The sequence below is a fragment of the Pseudopodoces humilis genome, chromosome 6, assembly GCF_049639895.1.
Source record: "Pseudopodoces humilis isolate 2021_Gansu_Grassland_sample_001 chromosome 6, ASM4963989v1, whole genome shotgun sequence".
Classification (NCBI taxonomy): Eukaryota; Metazoa; Chordata; class Aves; order Passeriformes; family Paridae; genus Pseudopodoces; species Pseudopodoces humilis.
Genome location: NC_142205.1, coordinates 67,641,126 through 67,663,729, shown reverse-complemented (window position 1 = coordinate 67,663,729; position 22,604 = coordinate 67,641,126). Strand labels below are relative to the sequence as shown.

General features: G+C 42.4%; 1 protein-coding gene across 1 annotated transcript; it reads right to left on the bottom strand.

Moving 5' to 3' along the window:
• Positions 1-3,095: 3,095 nt before the first annotated feature.
• Positions 3,096-22,570, bottom strand: ANXA5 (annexin A5). Its single transcript, XM_005530901.3, has 12 exons — positions 22,410-22,570; positions 15,788-15,872; positions 14,675-14,769; positions 14,223-14,336; positions 11,862-11,952; positions 10,847-10,926; positions 10,332-10,388; positions 7,820-7,913; positions 7,358-7,453; positions 6,849-6,907; positions 4,677-4,799; positions 3,096-3,626 (listed from the first exon to the last, which is right to left on the bottom strand). Exons 1-12 carry the CDS (start codon positions 22,416-22,418, stop codon positions 3,564-3,566), a joined length of 966 nt encoding a protein of 321 aa, XP_005530958.1. The 5' UTR covers positions 22,419-22,570; the 3' UTR covers positions 3,096-3,563.
• Positions 22,571-22,604: the final 34 nt, after the last annotated feature.

Genomic DNA, 22,604 nt, shown 5'->3' with positions numbered 1-22,604 from the left:
AATGTCATGTGCATAAACCCAGCTTCTATTTCCACTGAAGTATTTTGTTCACTGCTCTCTCATTTCATAATGGACACAAGATAGCAGTGAAAGATTCTGAAAACATAACAAAAAAAATCAATTGTCTGACTCATGCTTTAGGTCAGGGAAGCCAGATAAAGTAACCAAAAAAAAAAAAAAAAAAAATTCAGGAAGTGATTCCAGAGAGAATAACAGAATGTGGGCACCACCATGGCTGCATGAGATTAACTTGGAACAACAGCACCATCCCCTGCCCACATGGCAAATGGCACAGGCCTGGAGAAAACGACAGACCTGTCCCATTTGGGAAACGGGAATTCAACTCACTCCCCCGACAGCCAGAGGAACTGGAGCTGTAACTACAGGCAGCAGAAGATGAAACAAGGCTTTCCACTTAGCTCTGTTTGCTGATTATAGCAACGCCTCTTGAAGGCACAGCTAGAAAAAGCCTTGTGTGGCTTATGTGCAGCCACTCCAGGAGGTTTCAGTGTTTCTGCAGCTGCTTTGTTGGGATAGGAACAAAATAACCACATGCTAAAAGCTTTCCTGAGACAAAGAGGTGAAGCCTTTGCATTTCAAGTCAGAAATGCAAGGTGAGGATGAACTTGAGACACCGGGCAGGTGAGTTTCCTACCAAGTGCTGTTCAGTCATATTCCACGTACCTGCTCCGGGTTATCCATTGAGTGGCATTTCCAGAGGACACCAGAAACAGCCCCACACCACAGAAGCTGTGACCCACCCCTCCTCACTGTCATGACTCACCAGTTCTCTGACTTCCAGATGAATTCTGCATTAAATCAAAAACAAGAGTTATTGCTTAGGCTTTTCATGCCTTGTTCACAAATTACATTGCCTTGTTCACAAATTACTGCTTTCAGCACATATTTGAGTAACTGGATGCCCACAGCAATTCCAGCTTGTCAGGGAGCTGAAGTGGGAGCAAGAAACAATATAAATAGCACTTACCATGAATCTAAACCAAGTAAAATCATAACTTCATATGCATCAATAACAAAATTGAGGGAAACCAAGTAAAGAAGATAATAATTTTCTTTTCCCCCATACACTGTGTTCAGTACTGCAAAGACAGACACACTGATGAAAGCAAATAAAGAATATCACACTTCTAGCAATAAAATAGGAGCCCCTTAAACACTTTCCTCTGGGGGGAAGAGAAACAAAGCAGGAAGGGACAGGAGCTCTTCAGGCAAAACTGACAATATTGTACTTTCTGGAGTTTGGTTTAAAACAGGTTCTTCATAGATAAAGAGGGCTGATTTTAGTGCTCATGCTCAAATCTTTACAAATTAACTTTGCAAAGAGACTGAAAGGATTTCTCAGCACTTCTGAATTGTGACAAGATGAACATAAGATAAATTTTCATGACTCAAATTCAGAAGATGGAGAGAAAAACCGAACACACCCATGATTAACTATGGCCACAGAGGAAGTAATTAATTCACTGGCAGCTGTAATTTAAAGCTCTCTTAGGAAGGCTCTGTACCCAAGATTCCAAATCTTGTATTCCTAAAGGGATGCTACACAATACTACAAAAATTGCAATTCAATTATCTTCTTTACATGTTAATTAGATTTCTTAGAGTAAGAAAGGTTCTCTGAGACTTTGTTTTCTCTGTTTAATTACTTCAAAAGGGAAATTCAAATGTTTTTTTCCATTTGCATATTGAAACTTTCTGCAGATGACTGATACTACACTGTCCCCTTACAACTCCTGGTCAGAGTCACTACTTACAAATTCTGCAAGTAATTTAGATCATTCAATTTAAATCATAAGCATCAGGCTTGTGACAAGAGGCAAACTGCTGGAATAGCTCCACACGTGAACCAAAATTCTACCAAAGAACTGCAAACAAATCATGAAGATCAGATGGTACTTTCCTAAAAATTCTAAAGAAACTAGAATAAATTGATAAATTAAATATAGTGTCTATATATAATCTCCAAAGCAGTGCCTTAAAGATTTTTGTGAATGATTTTTGCCTTGGCAATAATTAAATCATTAAAAAATAAGAAAAGGATAAAAAACAAAACCACCAAAAACCCCCAAAACCTCCCGTTACCCCAAGGTATTTCCAGGCCAGTGGTCATGCCAACCTTGCAGTGTGTGCAGCTAGCCACATCCAGGATGAGTAGCTCTTAATTAACAATCCTTGCTAAGACATTTGTAAAGACTCCACAAAAAGCATAACTGACAAGTCATATCAGGAAAGGGAAGAAAACATCTGAACACAATATAATTTTTTTCTTCTGCATATTTTGCACTGAAAACAAAGCACTTAGTAGCAAGAGATCGTGACAGTACTAATTCAGAATTACAACGTAAAAAATTAAAACTCTGCATTTATTCAACACAAAAGTTTTAAAGCTCTTTATAACCTGTGAAGAATCAGTTTCAGGAGGACCATTAAAACATGCAGCTTCTGCAGCTGATGTATGTGACTGACTGATAAGCCGTTTAGAGCCATGGTGTTCAGACCTTACCAAGGCATGAAAGAGCTCTTTATTCTCCTTCACACATGTCAATTTGATTTTCAGATCCAGTCATAAATGCTGAACTAAAGCAGAGGATTCAAGACAGCCCACAAAACAGGCTGGTGCTTCTCTCACCCCATGCTCTGCTCCCTGATAACCTGAGAGGAGGGATGTTGCAACCATTCTCTTTTCTCCCAAGATCCCTGAAGAAAACATCCCACTTCTTCACCTGCTTCCAGACCAGTCTCAGAGGGCAGCATATCTGCTCTACTTTGGCCCTGCACAGCAACTCTCCTTCCTTCTTCCCTTCCCCGCCCCAGCTTTAGAGGAGAAGAAAAACACAAAGCAGCACAAAAAGAGAATGCAATGTTCAGCAAGGACCAGCACTTTGGTTTTCCAGCTACACTGAACAGCAGCATCACCACAGCACCCCATTCTAGGCTGGAAATCAAGACAGAGCGCTTCAAAACCTCAATAATGGGAGGAAACATACACCAACAGTCTGAGGCAGTGGAATCATATAAAAGGGAAAATAGATAAAAAAACATAAAATTTGATTAAAAACCACATACAACTGTGATGAGAGGGGAAAAGATTTATTGGTCCTTTAGATTTCCAATGACTGCTTGTAATATGTCCAGCAAATTCATTCCAATATTACATACAAAGGATTTCCTTGCCGTGTTAGAACTAGCTTAACATTCATGGAAATGTAAGGAATACAAGCAAAAAAGGATAATCTTGAATTTACTGTGAAATATATGATTATTTTTTCCTATTTCAGCAAAACACCTGTAAAGAACTGGGTTCTGTCCTCAGCACCCACCTTCCATGAAGGTGACCCTCGCAGAGATCACAAAAGGCACTTGAAATTCCTGGAAGCTGGGATGTGGAGAAGAAGAGGGATAACAATGCGCTCCTTTTTACTAAGTGCAATCCTAGTATAAATTCAAGCAGCCATAAAGCATTAAGATACAAAACCTCAGGCAGACATGCTAATGAGGGGCTGCAAAGCTGGAGCACAACGAGCGCTGCGTGTCCCTGCCCGTCAGTCGTCGTCCCCGCCGCAGAGGAGCAGCAGCGCTTTCCTGTAGTCCCCGGACGTGTCTTTCTGTCAATGCAGCACAGCAGCATAGTGAGTCACCAGAGCAGCAGCCAAGCAGAGCCCCAGCACGTTACACATTCATCCCACCCCACAGGAAATCCACATCGATGACTCTCTGTTCAGGAATGACACAAAGAAATCCTCTGCCTCTTACATGAGAGCTGCATTTACACATACAGATGGCCAGAGGAAAAAAAGCCTCCAAAAGCTTTACTAGAAAACAGAGCTTCCCACTTCACATTTGATGCATTTGTCTGCAGGGGAAAGCCCAAAGAAGAAGCCCAAAGCAGCACCAAAAGCAACACATGGGCAAAGTGCACCTGCTGCTGCCTAGAAAGGTGCCAGCTCTGCTCCCTGTGAACAGTGGGAAGCTCTGATACAAAATCCATATGGGCCTGATAGGCAGCACCAAAAAGCAACTCTACCCAGCATGGTTAAGGGAGCCTAATCTCAGGAATGACAATAAAAAAACCAAAAAGCAGGACTTTCAAAATAAAATAAGAAAAAAAAATTAAAAACCAGCACTTTTTGGCTTAACTTTGCAGCAACAGCTGGCTCTGGGTTCCTTACTGGCTCCTTCCCTTCCTGCTCCTTCCCATCCCCTCCAAGGAAATTATGACTCAGAGTGGTTCCACAGTGAAAACCTTTACACTTGGAAATGTTGCAAAGGGTTCCACACCACAATCCAATATTGATACTTGAACTTCATGATAATACGGACTCCCAACCCCAGTGTTATTTCTCTGGAGCACTGCACAATAAGGAACCCAGACAAGAACAAGGAAATGATGCAGTAGCTAAAAATGGTGTATGAGTAACTGCAATTCCAGAAAACCACATCATCTGCCCTAGTGAACACTGTAAGGAAATATTTTTCCATACCAAGTGTCCCCCACTTAAACAATGCCATGTCAAAACTGCAGAGGAGCTCGCCAACCTCAAAGCCCAGCTGTACACCCACACCCACTCTCTGGCAAGAAAAACAATAGTGAAAACACTGACATCTCTATGACCCCTGCAATTCTGTTCTCAGGAGAACAGAACAGTAATTTTTACCTGAATCATTTGATACAATGACTTAGCAAAATTCTTTCTGAATTCTTGTCTAATATCCAGCAGATCAACTTCACTTCTTGAAACCATGACTCTGATCAGGGTGTCATCATCGGTGCCAGCCCCCTAAAGAGAAAAGACCCAATAACTTTCAAATATGAGCTTGCTCTGGACAGACGCTGCAACAAAACATGAAATACAAACAACTGCTACAACATGAAAGCAACAAGTGGCATCTCAAACCACTCTGGCATTGCAGCTCAGCTCCAGAACAGAGAATATTTGGGGCAGTATCATGAGACATTCACACTGCAACGTGGAGAACAGAGGACTGACCCGTGCAGGGTGCTCTAATCCCTGAACCTCTATCAAGTGTCAAATGCTCAGGCCTCTTATTTCATGTTTCATCTCAGGCTTCAACTGTGAATGTCCACATAAAAGAACTCAGTTCCAAGGGTTCCAATTGCAGGGTAGCACAGCTGCTCACCACCATCACAACCAGGTGTAAATCCCCCCTGCAGTGCACCCTGAGGCTGCAGAACTGCAGTCAGCTCTGGAACTGGGTACCTCAACCCCAGCAGTGACCAGTACAAAGGAACATCATACAGCAGGACACAGGCAGAGTAACGCATCCCATGAACTCTCCAGCTGTTTGTTCTGGGGGAAAAACCTCACAAACCTTTTCCAACCACACAAACATGCCCCACTCTGTCATCTTCAGTGCTTGAAACATTTCACGTTCCTGTGCAGACCAAGGCCCTGACCCCTCTGCTCAGACAAGGCAGACTCCACACAAGCTGAAGCCATACAAACTTTCACATGCTGACCTGCGGATGCACCTCAGGGAAGGACTTGGCAGAGCCCCCACGGTCATCTTCAGCCTAACGTCCAGGGCCACTCAATCCTTCTGGGGGCAATATTCTTGCATTACACCTAGAAATGCCCTAAAGCTGCTCAAAAGTTATGCCATGAGTCCAGTGGTTTCTGAGGAATAGAAGCCAAGCCCTAATCATGAAAGCAAGCTCTGCTCAGTGCAGAACCTTGTCATGCCAAATGGATAAATTAGAAGTACAAACTCCTCTGTCAGAGTAATAATTGACAAAAAACTTTCTTATCTGAAGTGTTTAATGATTTTTATTTATATTTTAAAAAAACTGGGGGTCTCACCAGCACACATTCGTCAGGCTCCTTATAACAGAAGTGTATAAGAATCTAAAGCCTACAGGAAAATTGCATTCTTTAAAAAATAAAAATTAATACTTAAGAAAAAAGTCATCTTCCTCAGACAGCTCAGCCTACTAGTACAGTATTTTGTATTTTTCACCTGAACCTTATTCTACATTGGTATCTACAAAAGCAGCAAAGGACTTTTAAAAATTAAGCTATCATTTTGTGTTTTATCACTAACTCTCAAGCTGTCACCTCATCTTCTGACAAACATACTTCGGGGCTCTCCAGGAAGAGGAAGGGAAGAATTCCTCAGGGAAGCTGATAACTTGCCTGAAAACAACAGACTACCTGCCTCTGGTTTAATTAGTATTACCCACTGGGAGTTAAAAATTTCAGCATTCCCTGCTAATCTCTCCCCATCCGAGAGAAGGTGGAGCCAACAGAAACACGGATGCATGGCTAATGCAATTCCTGTGTGTAATCTTTCACAGCTGTTTAAGCCTTTCCTTTTCTCCACTGAGTTTCTTTTGCTTCTCAAAACAGGATGCATAGTAACCAAATGGTGTTTCAGAGCTACCTAATGCCCTTGGTCTGTAAATACTCACCACCCAAACAGCACTAAAATCTGCACAATTTACAATTCTTTGCTTTCTCAGTACATCCTCCAACTAAAGACAGTTTAGGTGCAGTTTACTCAGCCAGAAGCGCCCAAAGGATGTTGCCAGACATTTTCCAGTGTAATAACACCAAGCCAAAAAACAGCTGATGACTGTAAGAGATCTATGGTCTGACAAACCCATGATGAACTCCAAGGAAATCTTATGAATTGTTTGCATCCTCTCCCAGCCTTGCGCTCCCTGAACCTTTTAAAGATACTTAGTGATACTAAGTATTTTGTAGTATCCTGTCAGCATCTACAGCAGCAGAAGAAATTAGAATAAGCTAAAGGGAGAGGAATTGTAGCTGGAAGAGATGGAAAGTGACCTAGGGAAAACATTTACATACCTTCATGGAATAATACAGGGTCTCAGCAAAATAGGCAGGCACACTTCGGATGCATTTCACTGCAGAAAGCCAAATGATTGAATTACTGACTGCTATTGAATACAGAGCAAACTTTGATTGACAAGACAAGGAGTGTGTCACTGGGTTATTCTCTCCTGTGGTGTCACCTGGTCTGTTCCCCTGTTGAAACTCTTTGGGTTCTGGGCTTTAGAACAAACATGTATTTCTGATAGCAGAGAGACTTTACTAGTCCAGCTCTACAACACTGTCCTAGTTAAGCTGCCAGGAATACAGATGAAGGCAGAATATGGTCTCACCTCTGGCAGAGGTGCACATGACCAAACAGAATGCAGCTCACCACCTCTTCTCTAGATATAAAAATAGATCCCAGGTGATTACCTTTCTAAAGGAACCCTGTTTTCATGCCAGTCTCTGTGACAAGTGCAATTTAAAGAGGCCTAGGAGGAAGCAAAGGCAGCCTGGTTCTAGATATGTTAGGATTCAATTACCCACTGCCAGAAGCAGGTTCTCCAAATCACCAGAGGTCTCTCGGTCAATGGTCTCCTCAATCTGGAAGCCAGAAATGGTCATGTACTTGTCAAACACTGCAAAACAAAGTATGCTCAGTCAGTGAACAGTCAACATTGCTGCCAGTGCACTCAGTGGCCCTCAGTGTCCAGTTCAGGACAGTGCCACCTGTGTGTCCTTATCCACAGTTCAGGTGCTACTGGCCACTCCCTGTCCTGTTCGGAGCACTCATTTCCCATCAGATGCCCCCTGTACAGCCCCATGCGTTATTCCCAATAGCCTAAACAGATTGGTAAAACAGACCTATGGATGGGCAAGGAGCAGGGGAAAAGGTATTGTCTCTCCATCAGCAGCTCATAAAATATGCACCTCAAAATGGGCTGAGTTTTCCAGGCTGGATTTCAGGCATAAGTTTTAAGGCCCTTGTTAACCACACTACCTACCCCTCCTCAAGTGGGAAACGCTGCGGGTCCCCAGGATAGTGATGAACTTCTCTTCATCTGTTCCCCATTTCAGCTCCCCAGCTCTGAACAAAACCTGTTACGAATTCAAGAGATCAAAACATCAGCATTTGTTTTGTGTCCACGGATCCTGCTGAAAAGCTCTATTTGTCTCACCCTAAGGAGTATTAAATTCACTGACAAGCTATAGCAGGATGGGGGGGAAAAAAATAAATATAAGTACTGAACTCATCTTAGAAATAAATGAAAAATCTGAAACTGAGTGTGAAGGCATTTCCACAAGTAATGCAGCTTCAGGCCCTGAAACTGACAATGCGAAGTCCTCTTCATAAGCCTCAAGCTTCCTGAAGCTTCTGCCCTTTCCCCCCCCTTCCCTTTTTCAAACAGAGAAGCAAAATTTTGCTGCGTGATGTCTCTTCAACAGCAGAACCACACAAACTTGGCTCAGGAGGAAGTTTTCCAAGAAGGAGGGGAAGCTGGATCTAGCTCTCAAAAACAGGATTTGTGGGCTGATAAATTCTTAGTCATTTGAAACTAGATTTTAATCATGGTTTTAGCACATTCATGGCTTTTCAGGCAAGTCAGTCTTTGGTGCAGACAAAGACCTGGCTGCATTTTCAGCATGAGGAAAGTAAAGCATTTAAAAAGTTGGAATGAGCAAAAGCTGGGAGAAAATGAGAAAGAAAAAGAAATTTGGAAAATTAAACAATTTTTTTTTCCTGACAGTTGGAAAACTTTGCCTTTTTCCAAACTGTGTGCTAAACACTCTGTAAGGAGAAAGGTTGTACATATTGTAGTATCTATGATCTTTTTAATATTAATGGTACAGAATGAAAAAAAGGCAGAGAGGAAAAAGCTCTCAAGGCACTCACTGCCAGGATATTTATTACAAATAATATATGCTAATTCCTCCAAATGAATACCAGCACTCTCCATCCAGTAGCAAATGAGAAGTCCCAGTACAGCATTTAGGAATGCCAGCAAAAGATTGATTCAGAGATACTAGAAGTTATAAACAGCACTTTATGTCAGCTCTAAGTTTTTACCTGCCTTGCCATTGGGCAGTACACAAAACATACCTCAATTGTATAACTTTAGAGAAGTCATATTCACAAAATCTCCTCCAAAAAGTCAGACTTTCTCCTTCAGGCATTCTCAATAAAGTCTCACAATTGCTTTGAATTAATATTTAGTAATCACGGACACAAAAAAATTTAGAAAGCACCACTGAGCAAAAAGTTTGCCTTCCAATGTGTCAAGTACTTTCCAGAATATATGACTCAAGAAAAACACTGGGAGGCCAAAAATACTTGTACATCTGCACAGTCATGTACCTCAGTTCTGACCATCTGTACCTGCGAATAGCAATTGGAAAATGACTGAATCTGTTCCCGCTGTGTTGGGTGCTGAATGGAAAGTCCATTGACTCCAGGTCCCAGCTCAGGCTAAATGTATGCAGCAAGCCACAGAGACTTTCTGGAAAACCAGGACCTTTTCAACAGCTGGGTTTGGTGCCTCCTAAATTTAGCTGCTCATTTAAACCAAATTAAAAGGGCCAAAAGGAATCTACCTACCTACCAGGGCTGGTGCTTCATGTGTTTCCTCTATTACACAGGCCCAGCTAAAAGCAAAACTGAAAATTTCATGGAACAATCTAGTTCACAATTCAAATGTTTTCCCCTCTAATTTTCCAGCTGTAATTTTCACAGGAAATTAACTTTAACAGCAGAACAACAATGCTTCCTGAATTCAAGTGACAAAGGATAGGCCTGAGCCAGTCTGTCTCTCCATCTTCCTCTCAGGAGAATGTTTTATTGATCTGATACACTGTGTTTACTCCTTATCACCTTGAACAAGTCCTGTATTTCTTTCATCTAAACAGACAATTTATGAGAGAAAAATGTCTCATGCAGAGTTGTCTGAAATAACTGAGAAGAAACATGTATTAAATGAGTTGTAATCAAATTGCTGAAATATTGACTGTCACTCCAACAAAGCAAATGGCACCCAGCAAGAGACTGGCAAGGACACCAATGAACTGCTGGCAATCCTTTCCATCCAGAAGACAGGGTTAGGGAGCAGTCACGGACAAGGGACTAAATTCAGAGAAAAGTTCAAGTCAGGTATTAAGGAATTAGCTGTTAACATCTGAGTTTTCCAGCAGTGGGTCCCTCAGCATCGACAAGCCTCAGCCCCTCTGACAGTGATCTACTCACTGTTTCATTCAGGCCCCTCATTAAGTAATAAGCAAAACCGAAATGTGAAAGTGGCAAAAAAATTTGATGCCATTATTTCAAGTTTTGACACTTTTTTTGTATGTCTTTTTTGTTTTATTATTTTTTTTATGTATGTCCAGAACATACAAAGGCACATGAAAACATAAAAACAACAGAGAGAACATTAACTATCACTCTTGCACATTTGAATTCTAGCAGTTTACCATCTTTGTGAGACAACTTGTAGAAATACCCCAAACCCCAAATCAGTCACCCACCTGAGCATCCTGCTCAACAAGAGCCTCATCAACCCCAACATCAGGATCTCTGTTTGCCTAAACAGAAATTCAGAAGTTGTTAAACTGAAGAATTAGAAGGTAGATAAAAAAGCATTTATCTGTTACATTGTGCCTGTGAGTTACTGTGAGAAGTCACCCCCTCATGCATCTTCTCCAAAGCCACCCTGTTTTTCCTTTCTCCTTGCATGTGTCTGTATGAAAAAAGTGTCTTCTTCCCAATTTGCCCTCAAAACCCCACACAGCAGCACCTGCTACACCCACAGGCATCACAGAAGTTTTTTGCTTCAGTGATATGAAAATATCTCAGAAGAGAGTGGATTCAGATACCACTGGATTGACATGGACTCAGAAGAGAGCCCAAGGCACGTCAGAGGAAGTGACTCGGCTCCAGAGCCAATCCTGCCTAGCCCTGGGCCCATCCAGAACCCAGCTCAGAAAGCACAAAGTGCTAAGTGCACCTAGAAGTGGAAGTCATCACACAACAGGACACCCACCTGCAGCAGCACCACCAGCAGCCTCTGGAAATGGCCTGATGTTTCTCCTGTGATCTTATCCTCCAGGCTGGCTTCATACTCTGCAAAAAAGCAACATCCACTCACCACCTTACAGCCTCGCTCCCCATTCTCAGGGGAAGGGAAGGCGAAGAGTTCACTTGATTCACAGTTTGTACAATCATCTGTCAGAAACATCTTTTACAGTCAGGACACATTCTACTTTCACTTACAACATAACACTGCTCTAAAAGAGGAAGATACAGCACCTCATACCTCATGTCAGGAACAGACTACTCAATATTTTGAAGTACAAGGTGACATGCATGGATTCAGCTCCTTAAGACTAAAGAGGATACAGACATGAAGTCATGCTAAAACATGCCAGTCTCACTATACAAAAACTGTGAGCCCAGGGAAGTCTGCTACTAATAAATCTTGCTCCTGGAGACTCTGTGTTTGGGCTCAAAATTCATTAAAACGTGAGGATTTCTTGTGTGGTAGGAATCTGCATAGAGCTAAAATAAATCTGTTGAATTAAACATCACCCTGAAGAACAGCCCCACAATCACAGGGTAAAAGCATCCACTCCTGTGGACTGCCAAAAGCTGCACCTGCTTTAGCATAAATGCATTTGAACACAACATAGATCAAAAGGCTAAAAAAAAAAATTACTTCTGTTTTTTTTATGTGGTATCAGTTTTCTTGTTTCCAATTACTGAAAATTACCTTTCAGTCAAAGGGATGAAAATAATGGATGGAAGAAAGAAATGCTTCTGAATGAATTCTAACTATAAAGCACAAAGTACCACAACCTGCAGTTATAACCCTGAAATAAAAACCAATTCAATTTACAATTAAAATTCTAGTTTCTTTCAATACAAAGTTTTGCAACACTGCAGGAAAAATTCCCTCTTATTGGACACATCCATCAGTTCAGAGATAGACCTTATCGAAAAGATGAGCTAAAATCATTAAGGGAACTGAACAGAGACCCTTATTTTATACAGAAAATTACCTTGCTGATAAACCTGTTTAATATTCTGCACTTCTGCAGGTGTTCTGGAGGCAAGAATTTCAGTCAACACCTTCTCATTGGTTCCTGCTCCCTGCAGGGGTACAAGTAACAATCAGTTGATGGAATAACAAAAGGAAAACAAGAATCCCCTCTGACAATCAAAACCAAGCATAAACTTACACATTTGGACCAAATAAAAATTATTTTCTTCCTTCTGGTATACTGTGGGGATTTTGAAGAGAATTTCTGTCTTGATTGTTTTCAAACCCAATCCAACAATTTATAAAAGCCCAGTGCTGCAGGATTCAGATGGGCCCTTCCAGGCCCAAGCACAGCCAGGTGTGCCTCAGTTCTTTGCTATTACAATCAAGGACATGGGGAAATGCAAATGGAGGAAGTTTGCATCTTTGCTCCAATTCATAGGCAATCTGTCACCAGCCAGGACACAGATAAGCACAGATCCATCCAGCACAGCTCTGCACCCAGCTGTGAACTGTGGTGTTAAACAAACCCTTTCTTCCATTGCAAACACACTTCACAACAGAATTGCTAACCCAGATAGTTCCAGCAATTCTGCACTTCTTAATGACAGCAGAAACAATAGCCACTCTTTCACTTCTACAGGAATAAAACCTACAAAATCCAGGCCAATATCTTGTTTCCACAAGTCTAAGCCCACTTTGTTTGCAAGAATAATCCACTGCTCTTTAGACTTACAAATGAGTCATTTCACAAAAGCAACACTGAAATGCAATACTGAGCATTTCTTTGCTTCAGCACGTTATTTACAACTTTCCCTGTATGGAAAACATGGAATACTAAACACAAACAAAGATCTGCAACTGCACACAAAGCCATCCAGAATATAAACCTGCCAGGTTACAGGTAGTCATTTCCAAAATGCAGATTGTTTCATGAACGTGCCTACTCAACAAGGGAGGCAGGCACAGTTCAACTTGCTCTAATCCAAGCAGCAGCAATGAAAATTGATGGGACAGCCTTGAGCACAGAGTTAGTGTTCTTAGCTGAGATCTTGCACTCAAGTCCCTGCCACCACATCTGCTTTACTGTTACCCTCCTTGGCTGAACTGCAGCCAGTCCTGACATCCTTTCCTGTGCAGACACATTCTCTGAAATTCCAGGGTCTCAGATTTAATACCTTCTTTTTTGTAAGTGACAAGAACAAAACCACTCTTGTTTCACTATCTCTACTTTCCCTCCTACACCCATCTGTTCTGTCATTTCCCTGTCAGTCTTTGACTCCTAAATCAATAAGAGATGCTTGGGAGTACAATTTTTTTTATTAATCAACAAGGCCTTTACCAGTTTCTCTGTCAGGCACCATCTCCCCTTCCCCCAATGCACATAAAGGCATTACAGAAAACCTCCAGGAGCGAAGTTTCTGTCTGAGGGACTATTTGCTGGGTCACAGATGCACGAGCACTTGCTTGCAGAGTTGACTAAAGCCTACATATTAACCAGCTGCTCATCCAGGATCTTGGGAGTTTACATGCAAGTGTCATTCCACAAGGCACTACCTCACACTAGAGTCAAGTTCAGTAACCTCTGTTTTGATCAATACTGTAAACAGTCCAGGGATATCTAACTCCTGAAATCCCACAGGTGTCACAGAGGCAGGAAAAAAGAGCACATGGAAGAGACACTGAAATTTCTACACATCCACACTGTAATTTGTTTACCTGGCCTGCCCAGAAAGGCACTAAATGCATTCACTAAAGAGAAAATATAGAAGGGTAACGTTGACAGGGCCATCAGTTGTTCCCTCTGTGTTACTGAGAGCAGTTTTTACAGCACATTCAATACTACAAACAATACCTGCTCATAATTTTGGTGGACACCAGTTTACACAAGCTCATCAATTTTGGACTTGCACTGCAATCCATCAGAGGTAACCCACTCTGTAGCTTAAATAAGAGTCAAGAAGAAACAGAGTACCACACTTCCATTAAATGCTCTGAACTAATTTCCATACAGTTGTATTGTATAGCTATAAAACCTTGGCTGCTCACAGCAGAAAAATCCAGAGCTCTCTGGACTTCAGCACTGCACTTGGGCAGCAAAAAAAATATGAAAGCAACTGCATATCTACTCATTGTATTTAAACCAAAAGGAACAATTTTTATGCTGTGTAGATTTCTAAACTGCCTCTTAGTTATTAGGATGAAAAAAAACCAGGCAAAACCATGGAACTGGCAGCGGTCAGCATAACTTGGCTTATTTTTTTTAAAGCCTACTTCTATTAGCACTCCCTTTAGCAACCAAAGTTCATTCCTAAAAAAGAAAAAATCAACTAAAAGCGCCTATCATTTCATATAACACATTAATTCTCCCTCCTCTTACCTTGATGGCATGCTTCAGTGCATGAGCATCAAAAATATATGCTGGTCTCATCAGAGACACCATCAAGGTTTCAAACTTGCCAGTAAGTTCTGATTTCAGGTCATCCACGAGATCCTAGTGCAGAACAAACAGTGCTGTGATGAACAAAGACCAAGGCATTTTCAAAGGATGCACACAAGCTGCAAGCTGAAAGACTCTTTTTGTTTAAATTGGTACCTCAACTGAAACAAATAAGGCAGGAGAAAAGGATAAAAAGGCATTTGGAAAACCTGAAACATATTGTGATTTTTTTCTTTTTAGGGTAAGGCAGGGTGGGGGAGAGAGGGAGACAAAAGTAAATTTTCTTGCAAGGAATGTTTTACAGGGAGCATGGTGAATGTGCCTCGTATTTTAAAGCAATCATAGTAAGCCAGAACCAGCACACTTCCAGAGGTAGCTTTTCTTCTTCTTACCCTGCCAAATAAGGTTTTAAAGGCAGAAGCTATTTCTTGACGCTGAGCATTATTTCTGGTGGCAAGAATCGTCAGCACGGTTTCTTCATCAGTCCCTGAAGTTAGAAAGAAAAAAGAGTTACAAACACTCTGAAAAACAAACTGCAGTGTCACCAACTCAAAAGGCAGTGAAAGACACTTTGACAACGAAGCCTACTGGCAAACAGCAAAAGCATTTAAAACAAATGTCCCCATACCCCAAGCTGAGCCACCAAGTTTGGTGTAAAAACATGACTGGAGGACTTAAAATGTTGTTTGTTCTCCATCAGCGGTCTGATCCAGACTCTGCTCCAAGCACCGGCTGTAACGTTTAGTAAATCTGTATTCCACAGAAAGGTCTTGCCTTTGGGCTCACCAACAACTGCCAAGTCCCAGCAAACTCAGTCCAGCAATCCCAGACACCCCAGAGGGCAGCAGCATAGAGCTGTCCATTTTATACACAAAGCTTGCAAGGTAGGTCCTCCCAGCATAGCATCTTCCCAGCCCTACTAAGTTTGCCTGTAGGCTGAGGCGTATCACATGCCTTCCTTCTGCTTCCTTCCACAGGTGGCTTCAGAAAAAGCACCAACTCAGGGTTTGTTCTCCCAGGGAAGTTTTGGGGAAGAAAACTACAGTGTGGGTTTAAAAACCACTTCTCAGTCTGCATTCACACTGTGTGCTCACATTCCTTGCCCCAGTAACTGCACTGTGCTCACACACTTCCAAGGCCCAGGAGGCTGCTGTGGATTTTCTGTGTAGAGTTCCTACCATGCTGCTATAATTCTCCACAGCTGTCCCTGTAAATCCAGAGCTACTGCACTGTAAAACTTCTGTGTGCCCAGAGCATTCATTTCTTAATGGAGAATTTATAAATCTCTTCTTTTTTCCCACATGCAAACCCAAAAATGAACATCTTTGAGAGCTGCGCAGTCACAACCAGGACACGCCCAGACCAGTGCAGTCCTGGGGCTGTGGTTCCATGGCTTGTAGACACACGCCCTATTCTCGTCTACTGAGACAGAAAAGTAGATCAGAAAGGATGTTTGCAAAGGAGGAACAGCCCTTTCTTTCTTGTAAAATAGAAATTATCCTTACCTATTCCCTTCATGGCCTTACGAAGGGCTTCTGCATCAGCTCTGGCATCAAAGGGAGCGAAGGCTGTCACAGTGCCTCTCGTGTACTGCAGGGAAGGAATAGGGTCAGGGGGACAGGGAAAAAGCCATGAAATAGAATCTTGCATCTCTCAGTTCATACACAAGCTCAAGCTAAATCTGAATTCACAATCCAAAAGCTGACTGTATTTTTCTTGCAATTGTCTGGCTAAAGAGCAGTCTGTGGGTGTTTAAACACAGCTCACTCCAGAGGCACTACTACAGTTTTCCTTAGCAGTGCACCAGCTAAATTTGGGTATATTTATGTACCAATTATACTGTTATCTCCAACACTGGAACCTGAATGCAGGGAAACAACTTAGAATTTATCATTTGCTAAAGTAATTTGAAAAATTAATTGCACAAATCATGTATGCTAGGCAAATGGCACAAAGACACATATGGAAATAACATCTCAAGAAAACCCTACTGGAACTCTCCAGCACTATCACACTGATTTTTTCCACCACCCTGCAAATGAGACCCATTGAATTCTGCAAGGGCTTTCAATTTTTTATCAGTGCTTTTGACATGAGCAACTTCTTAAACAGTGATTCAGCTACATTAGTTTGCAGCTAAGAAAAAACCAAACAGTTCAAACATAAGCATAAGAGATCAGCTTGCCCTAACACAAAAATAATTCCACTAGGTTTCCATGGAACATGGCTCTTGAGGGAATTTCTCTTTGGAATAAACACAAAAGGACATTCATCATCCTTGTGGAAAAGTTTTGCCTTTATTTAAACAGGATAGTTCAAGAACCTATATGTGTTTAGCACAGTAGTTTATTTATTAACTATGGAAATAGTTAATAGTTTCCCAAAAGGGGGAACAACAGGGTTGGGGGAACAGGAAGATGCTTCCAATAGCTGAAGAGGGGAAATTTCCTGAAAGCACTGCTGTAAAAAACATAGCAATCAGTACAGGCACGGCATTTTTCCACTCTCAAGAAAGAGCACAATAGAGCAAGTGCCAAGACACCTACTGAGACTGGCACCAGATTACTCCAGAGGCAGCACAGCTATCTGGCCCTCCCTGGATTTGGGAATTTCAGTCACTACGTGCTTTGGTCTCCAGTCAATGAACTCATTAGAGACAGGTCAGCCAGAAGGAGAGGGAGAAAACAGCAGTAACCAGAAACTGCCCCAGGGCTCCCGCATCCTCCTGGCCAGCAGAGACTCCCCACAGCTCCCATAGCAGCAGCAGCAGCCAGCAAAGGTTAATTTTGCACATTTTCTGACAGATCAGAACAAAAGTGCCACAGTGTTTAATGGCAACAACCAATTTCTTTTTAGGAGATGGTTTCCAACATCCAAAAAAACTCAGAGGTATGACAAACCCACGGAACACTCTGCTTTTCCCATTATGAGCAATCCTATCAGATAGTACTTCAAAAGAATTTATTGTCATCTCCCTAGCTAATTCCAAAGGCAACCATGAAAAAAATCTCAAGGATTTGGGACTCATTTTTATGGACTGAATTTAATTTGGTGAAACAGATAAAGACTGAAAAGCCTTTCCCTCCTCCTCCTTTACTACCACTCCAGCTGGAGTGGGGTTATTTATTTTATTTTTGTTCCATATTATCTCAACATAATTAATATTACAGAAGCACCACAATTCTCCTCTGGAAATGAACAATGTCAACAAATCTCAGAGGAAGCAGATATTGATCTTTCACTTTCTTTTGCTTATCTTGTTATAAGGAAGTGGTGTTCCCCTTCAGAATTCCTAAGTCTTGTGACAACAGCCCCACGTTCCTGTGTGGCTGGTAAAGAATGTGTGAACACTACATGCCAGATGAAATCTCTCTGCATCGCCCTTCTCATTTTTCTTAACTGACAGGAATCCTTCAAAACTCTTTTCCAAAGCACTGCATGGAAAGCCTGAGCATGCACTAAGCTTGATGAACAGTTCCTGAAAATCTCCTAGTGCAGCTAAAGCCTAAGACTTTTCCTGATGTCTGAGCACTGTTTGCATTCCAGGCATTCCCCTGTAGCACACAGCACCCAGTGGATTTTGGCTTCCCACCTGCCACAACCACCTTCCATCAGAACCTGAGCTGCACCTGCCTTTAGGAGCCACATGTGGGCCGATGTGACGCTCCCAATAGTTGGCCCAATACCGGGAAAGGGTGGAGCCATCCCTAACTTCACATCGGAACCCTACTCAACCTGAGCACTGCAGTGAGGCCTCGCAATCTGGTACAGCAGGGAATACTCAGGCACACCATGTTCAACAACCACAAATCCATCTAAAACACTCCACTACTCACAAGTGCCCTTTCAGTTACTCTGGTTCATATTTCTCATTTATGAATTACATGGACAAGAGCAGAAAGCTCTGCAGCAGTAAGATACTCAGTCCATGGAGGGAAGAGCTGTCTCCTCCTTCCCCAAACATGGCACATTTTGGCCACCTAAAAAGAGGGCAGCACCTCTTCTGAACCACCAATCACAGGCTGACCCAAACTCATTGTTGCAGCAAATCTGAAACAGGAGCTATGAAGCAGACAAACATCATTATTTATTTACCTCTATGAGAAGATACCTTATCTTTAGTATCACTAGAAACATTCCTTGCCGTTTAAGTAAGCAGATACACAGTAGTAGCCTCATAGGTCCTTTTTTCTTTGGATAGCAAAGCTCCCCACCCAGTAGCACCCAAAGCACATCAATGAAAAAGACAAATAGTCTTTGATATAAATCCTTTTGTAATCTGCAGTTATCCTTTACTCAATCACCACACCTTACACAGCAGGCAGTAAAATATAAGGAGAAGTTCAACACAAAAAACCTCAACACAAAGTGTATCAAGATTATAACACCCCAAACCCACACACATTCTTTTCTGTTTATATTCCTCAATACAGTGATTGTTGTTAAGGAGTCATGTGCAGTGCAAGTGAAATTTGTGATCACACACTAGAAATGAACAGCAGCTTTCATTTCCTTCAGACACTACTCAATGAGACCAATGAAACTCCTAGAAACATAAAATTAGCACAAAAAGGCAGAGGGGGGAAAAAAAGTAAAAAAAAATACTATAAAGGAAGAGATAATATTGTTCTAGCATTTAAGCCCCTCCAAATGAGCAAATTCACATTCTCCGGTATTTTTGTCCAATTCTATGCTAGCAAAGGTTTCCAGAAGGAGAAGATAAAACCTCATCAGGTGAAATGCTTCTAACCAGCACCTCCTAGGGAACATCTCCCAAGAGACCTTTTAGCACCACAAATTCATAGTGCCACATATCCTGGCAACAGTAACAATAGCCACTTAAAGAGGTTCCTTTTCATTTTCCTCACCAAGACACAAAACATTTCCCACCCACAAGCACCTGTGTTTAGCCACTGTTAAATGCAGAGCTTTGATATCAGCAAACAACAGACCATACTTGAACTGATTGAGACTCCTTCCCCCCTGCCACAGCTCTGTACCACGTACAGCAACTTCTTCTCAGTCAGAGTTCCACAGATGAAGAGCCACCCCCTTTCTCTGCAGCAACAGAAGCAGTGTCTCAAAGATTCGCTGCTGGAAAACCCAGTATTTAGTGCAGAGAAGGTGTTGTGAGACTTTTTTCCTCTTTTTTTTAAGCAGCCATTTGTTCACAAGATGGTACAGGAAAATCGTGGTGTGGTAAGACTGGAAATGGAGAATATTTACCAGCAAAGAGAGAAGGTATGCTATTTCCAGCAGACAGAGGAGAGCCCAGAAGGTCATGTGCTAGAATAAATGACAGACTGCTGCAAGGTGTCTTACACAAGAACCGTCTTGCAGACGGTTGCAGAACTGCTGACCTGAAAGCCTTCAGAGCCACTGAAGCCCACGCAGAGATGCCAGTGCTCTAAAACCAACATGACACAAGAAATAATGCAATTACTTCCTGACATTTCAAGGGCAGTACAGTGCAAATGACATTGTGAGTGGATGAATACAGGTGCAGAGCTGAAGCAAATGCAAAGCTATGAAGACATGTCTGCAAAACACCTCTCCAAGTTTAACAGTGCTTCAGACCGTCTGCTTAAACAGGAGGAGTAAGTGCAGGTCAGCAGACTACACTCACATCTGCCCCACTAAATTTAAACTCTTGAGAAAAAAACAATTGCACAACATCTGTGGTGAACTCTGAGTCAGTACACCATGGAGATATCAAAGATAGGGAGGAGGGATTGGAAAAAAAAAAAGGAAGCAGGGGGTGGGAGAGAAGGAGAAGAGAAAGCAGCAGCCATGTAGGAACCAGTGCAGAGACATTTGAGAAACCCATCCTCATGAGTAATCTCAAAAGACACAGAGGGAGCTGCTCAGAGCCCAGTTCTGAAGAAATGTTTGTAGTTTGGAATGTGAGATGATCCTCTGGAGCACTATGGAACTGGCAATACTATCCCTGTGCTCCCATTCACACATGCACATTGGCAGAACAGGAACTCCGGATACAGCATAGAGCGACCACACCTTCACCACCAGCAAGCGATCCTTCCCTGGAAGTTTACTAAGGGACACACCAAATACTCCCAAAGTTTCATTCAGGAAAAAAATTGGGATTAGCAGACCAAAACAGATCAGTCGACAGCACTTGCTGCTTTCTTCCCAGATTTCCAAGCCAGCAAGCACAGAGCAGCAGCTCCCAGCCTGTTCACTGAGTGGAAGACGGTGCCCTGGGCATCACTGCAGTTACGAAGACCACTGCAGACACACAGCTGGGAGAGAAAGGGCAGCTTGCCAGGACAGCAATGCTGCCTCAAAGAAAGCAGATAAACACAGGCAGGGAGAAAACAGCCTGTGCAGCACATGCTGTAGTTTTCCTACAAAATGAATGAACCTTTCTGTTCATTGTGAACACAGTGAACGCACAAAATTCCTCAGGCCTTTGGGCAAAGAAAAAAATAAATCTTCACAGAACTGAGCAAGGACAGGTACTTCAGTGACCAAGACTCCAAATATAATGTACCTTCTTCAAAGGTTTTATTCTCCAGTGATGTACCTAGGCTAAATTGGACTCCAGTACACTGTGCTGTGCAGCCTTTGTGAACTCTGAAGCTTTAGTTGTGCACAAGGAGTTTCTATCAATTGACAGACAACACTTCATGGGTATTTTCAATCTTATTTCCACTTCATAATGCAACATCTAGAACAGACAGCTGTCATGAGGAGTTTCTTCTTCTACTTTACTTTTTTTTCTTATTTTCATAAAATTAGTTACAAGCTACAACACTTCAACACTCCCAGTCTTTCATGGATGCCTAACTGCACAGGCAAAGAATACTACTTACATGGAAAGCAGCCCAATGAATGTGGAAATTGGAGAACAAAGCCTCCCTAATAAAAACCCTCATTGTTCAATGACTTCAACATACCACCACCCACCACAGATAAAAAACCATCCCCAAGTGTCACCTTAGGCAGTAAACTTTCTAGCTGAAGCCAAGCGTGACTGGTTGGCGCTACTGAAGAATGAAATATTCCTGTTAAGAAGATGAATTAAAGTTTGTCTCTGTGGGACAGATGAGAATAATGTAAATTTCCATGCTTTTAGTAAAAGGAACTTACCCTTAAGCCCATAAGCAATGCTACAGGTACTGGAATAAAAGTCTTATTGTCCAAGTATATCCCTCTGGCCAGGTGCCCTGCACTGGGATGGGGAAGGGCTCCTGTTCTCCTAACATGCATCCTAATATCCACGCCTGACATTTAGAGAAAGAAATCCCTTCTTTGTCACTCAGAAGAAAAAAAAAACAAACAAAACTTGAAGAATTTAGGAAAAAAATACTACTAAAAGCTTTTTTACTTTAAAATAAGTTCCCTTTCTTTCAAAACTAAATCCAGACATAATATAAGTAAATATTCACAAGGATATTAAAAGACTGCTAATCACTCTACTGATTAAGTGCAATTACTCTGACCTTTGTGAAAGCCCTAATAGACCTTGATTGCTTTCACTTCCTACAGCAGTACAAACCTCATAAAGCCATTACAAACCCCTGTGAACCCTACAAATTAACCATTAAACTCCTCTTTTATTTTCCAGAGTGTATGCATTTCATGCAACTATAGAAACAAATGCTGGAGTCCGCCCCATTTTCCACACCTTCATCCAGGCTTAAACCACAGCAACCCAAGGGCTTCAAAGGAAAAAACCCCAAATTAAGAACAGCACGATAGCTCCAAGGCTCCCAGAAAAAATCATGTTAGCTATGGGAAAACTGGGACTGGAAATACCGAGCCTCAAGCCCCCACTAGGCAGTGCCACGGCGATATTTTTTTTTTTTCTCCTTCCTTTTGGTGGAAGGAGCCTCCACCCATGCGCAAGAACACGGGGTACTGAAAACTTGGCTAAAGTAGTGGAAACTGGTGGAAAAAAAGGAAAAAAAAACAAAAAAAAGTTGTGCCTGACGCGTCCCTCACATGATCCCCGTCCCTCTCCCGCCTGCGTCCGCCCGGGCTTGGGGATGGTCTGGTTTAAGGGAGCCCGAAAAGAAATCGGTAAGGAGTCAAAGTAAGGCGAGGGATAATACAAGGATGTCCCCGGGAGCGGCCGTGTCCTCCCGGAGCCGCCGCCTTCCTCACCTTCGCCATCTCTGCGATCCTCCGGGTGGGGCCGACTCCGAGTCTGCCAAGAGAGATGCGACACTGAGGGACAGCGAAGGACAGAGAGAGACAGAGGCACCGAGAGAGGCACCAGCGAAGAAGGAGGAGGTCCCGCTGCGGCCCCGCCGCTCTTGCCTCAGCCGGGGGCCGGGCCAGCCCCACCCCGGGCGGGCA

Coding starts and splice junctions, on each gene's coding strand:
- ANXA5 (XM_005530901.3), bottom strand. Junction 14,770..15,787: donor TAAGGCCATGAAGGGAATAG/GTAAGGATAATT, acceptor TTCTAACTTCAG/GGACTGATGAAGAAACCGTG. Junction 4,800..6,848: donor CCCTGTATTATTCCATGAAG/GTATGTAAATGT, acceptor TTTTCTCTTTAG/GGGGCTGGCACCGATGATGA.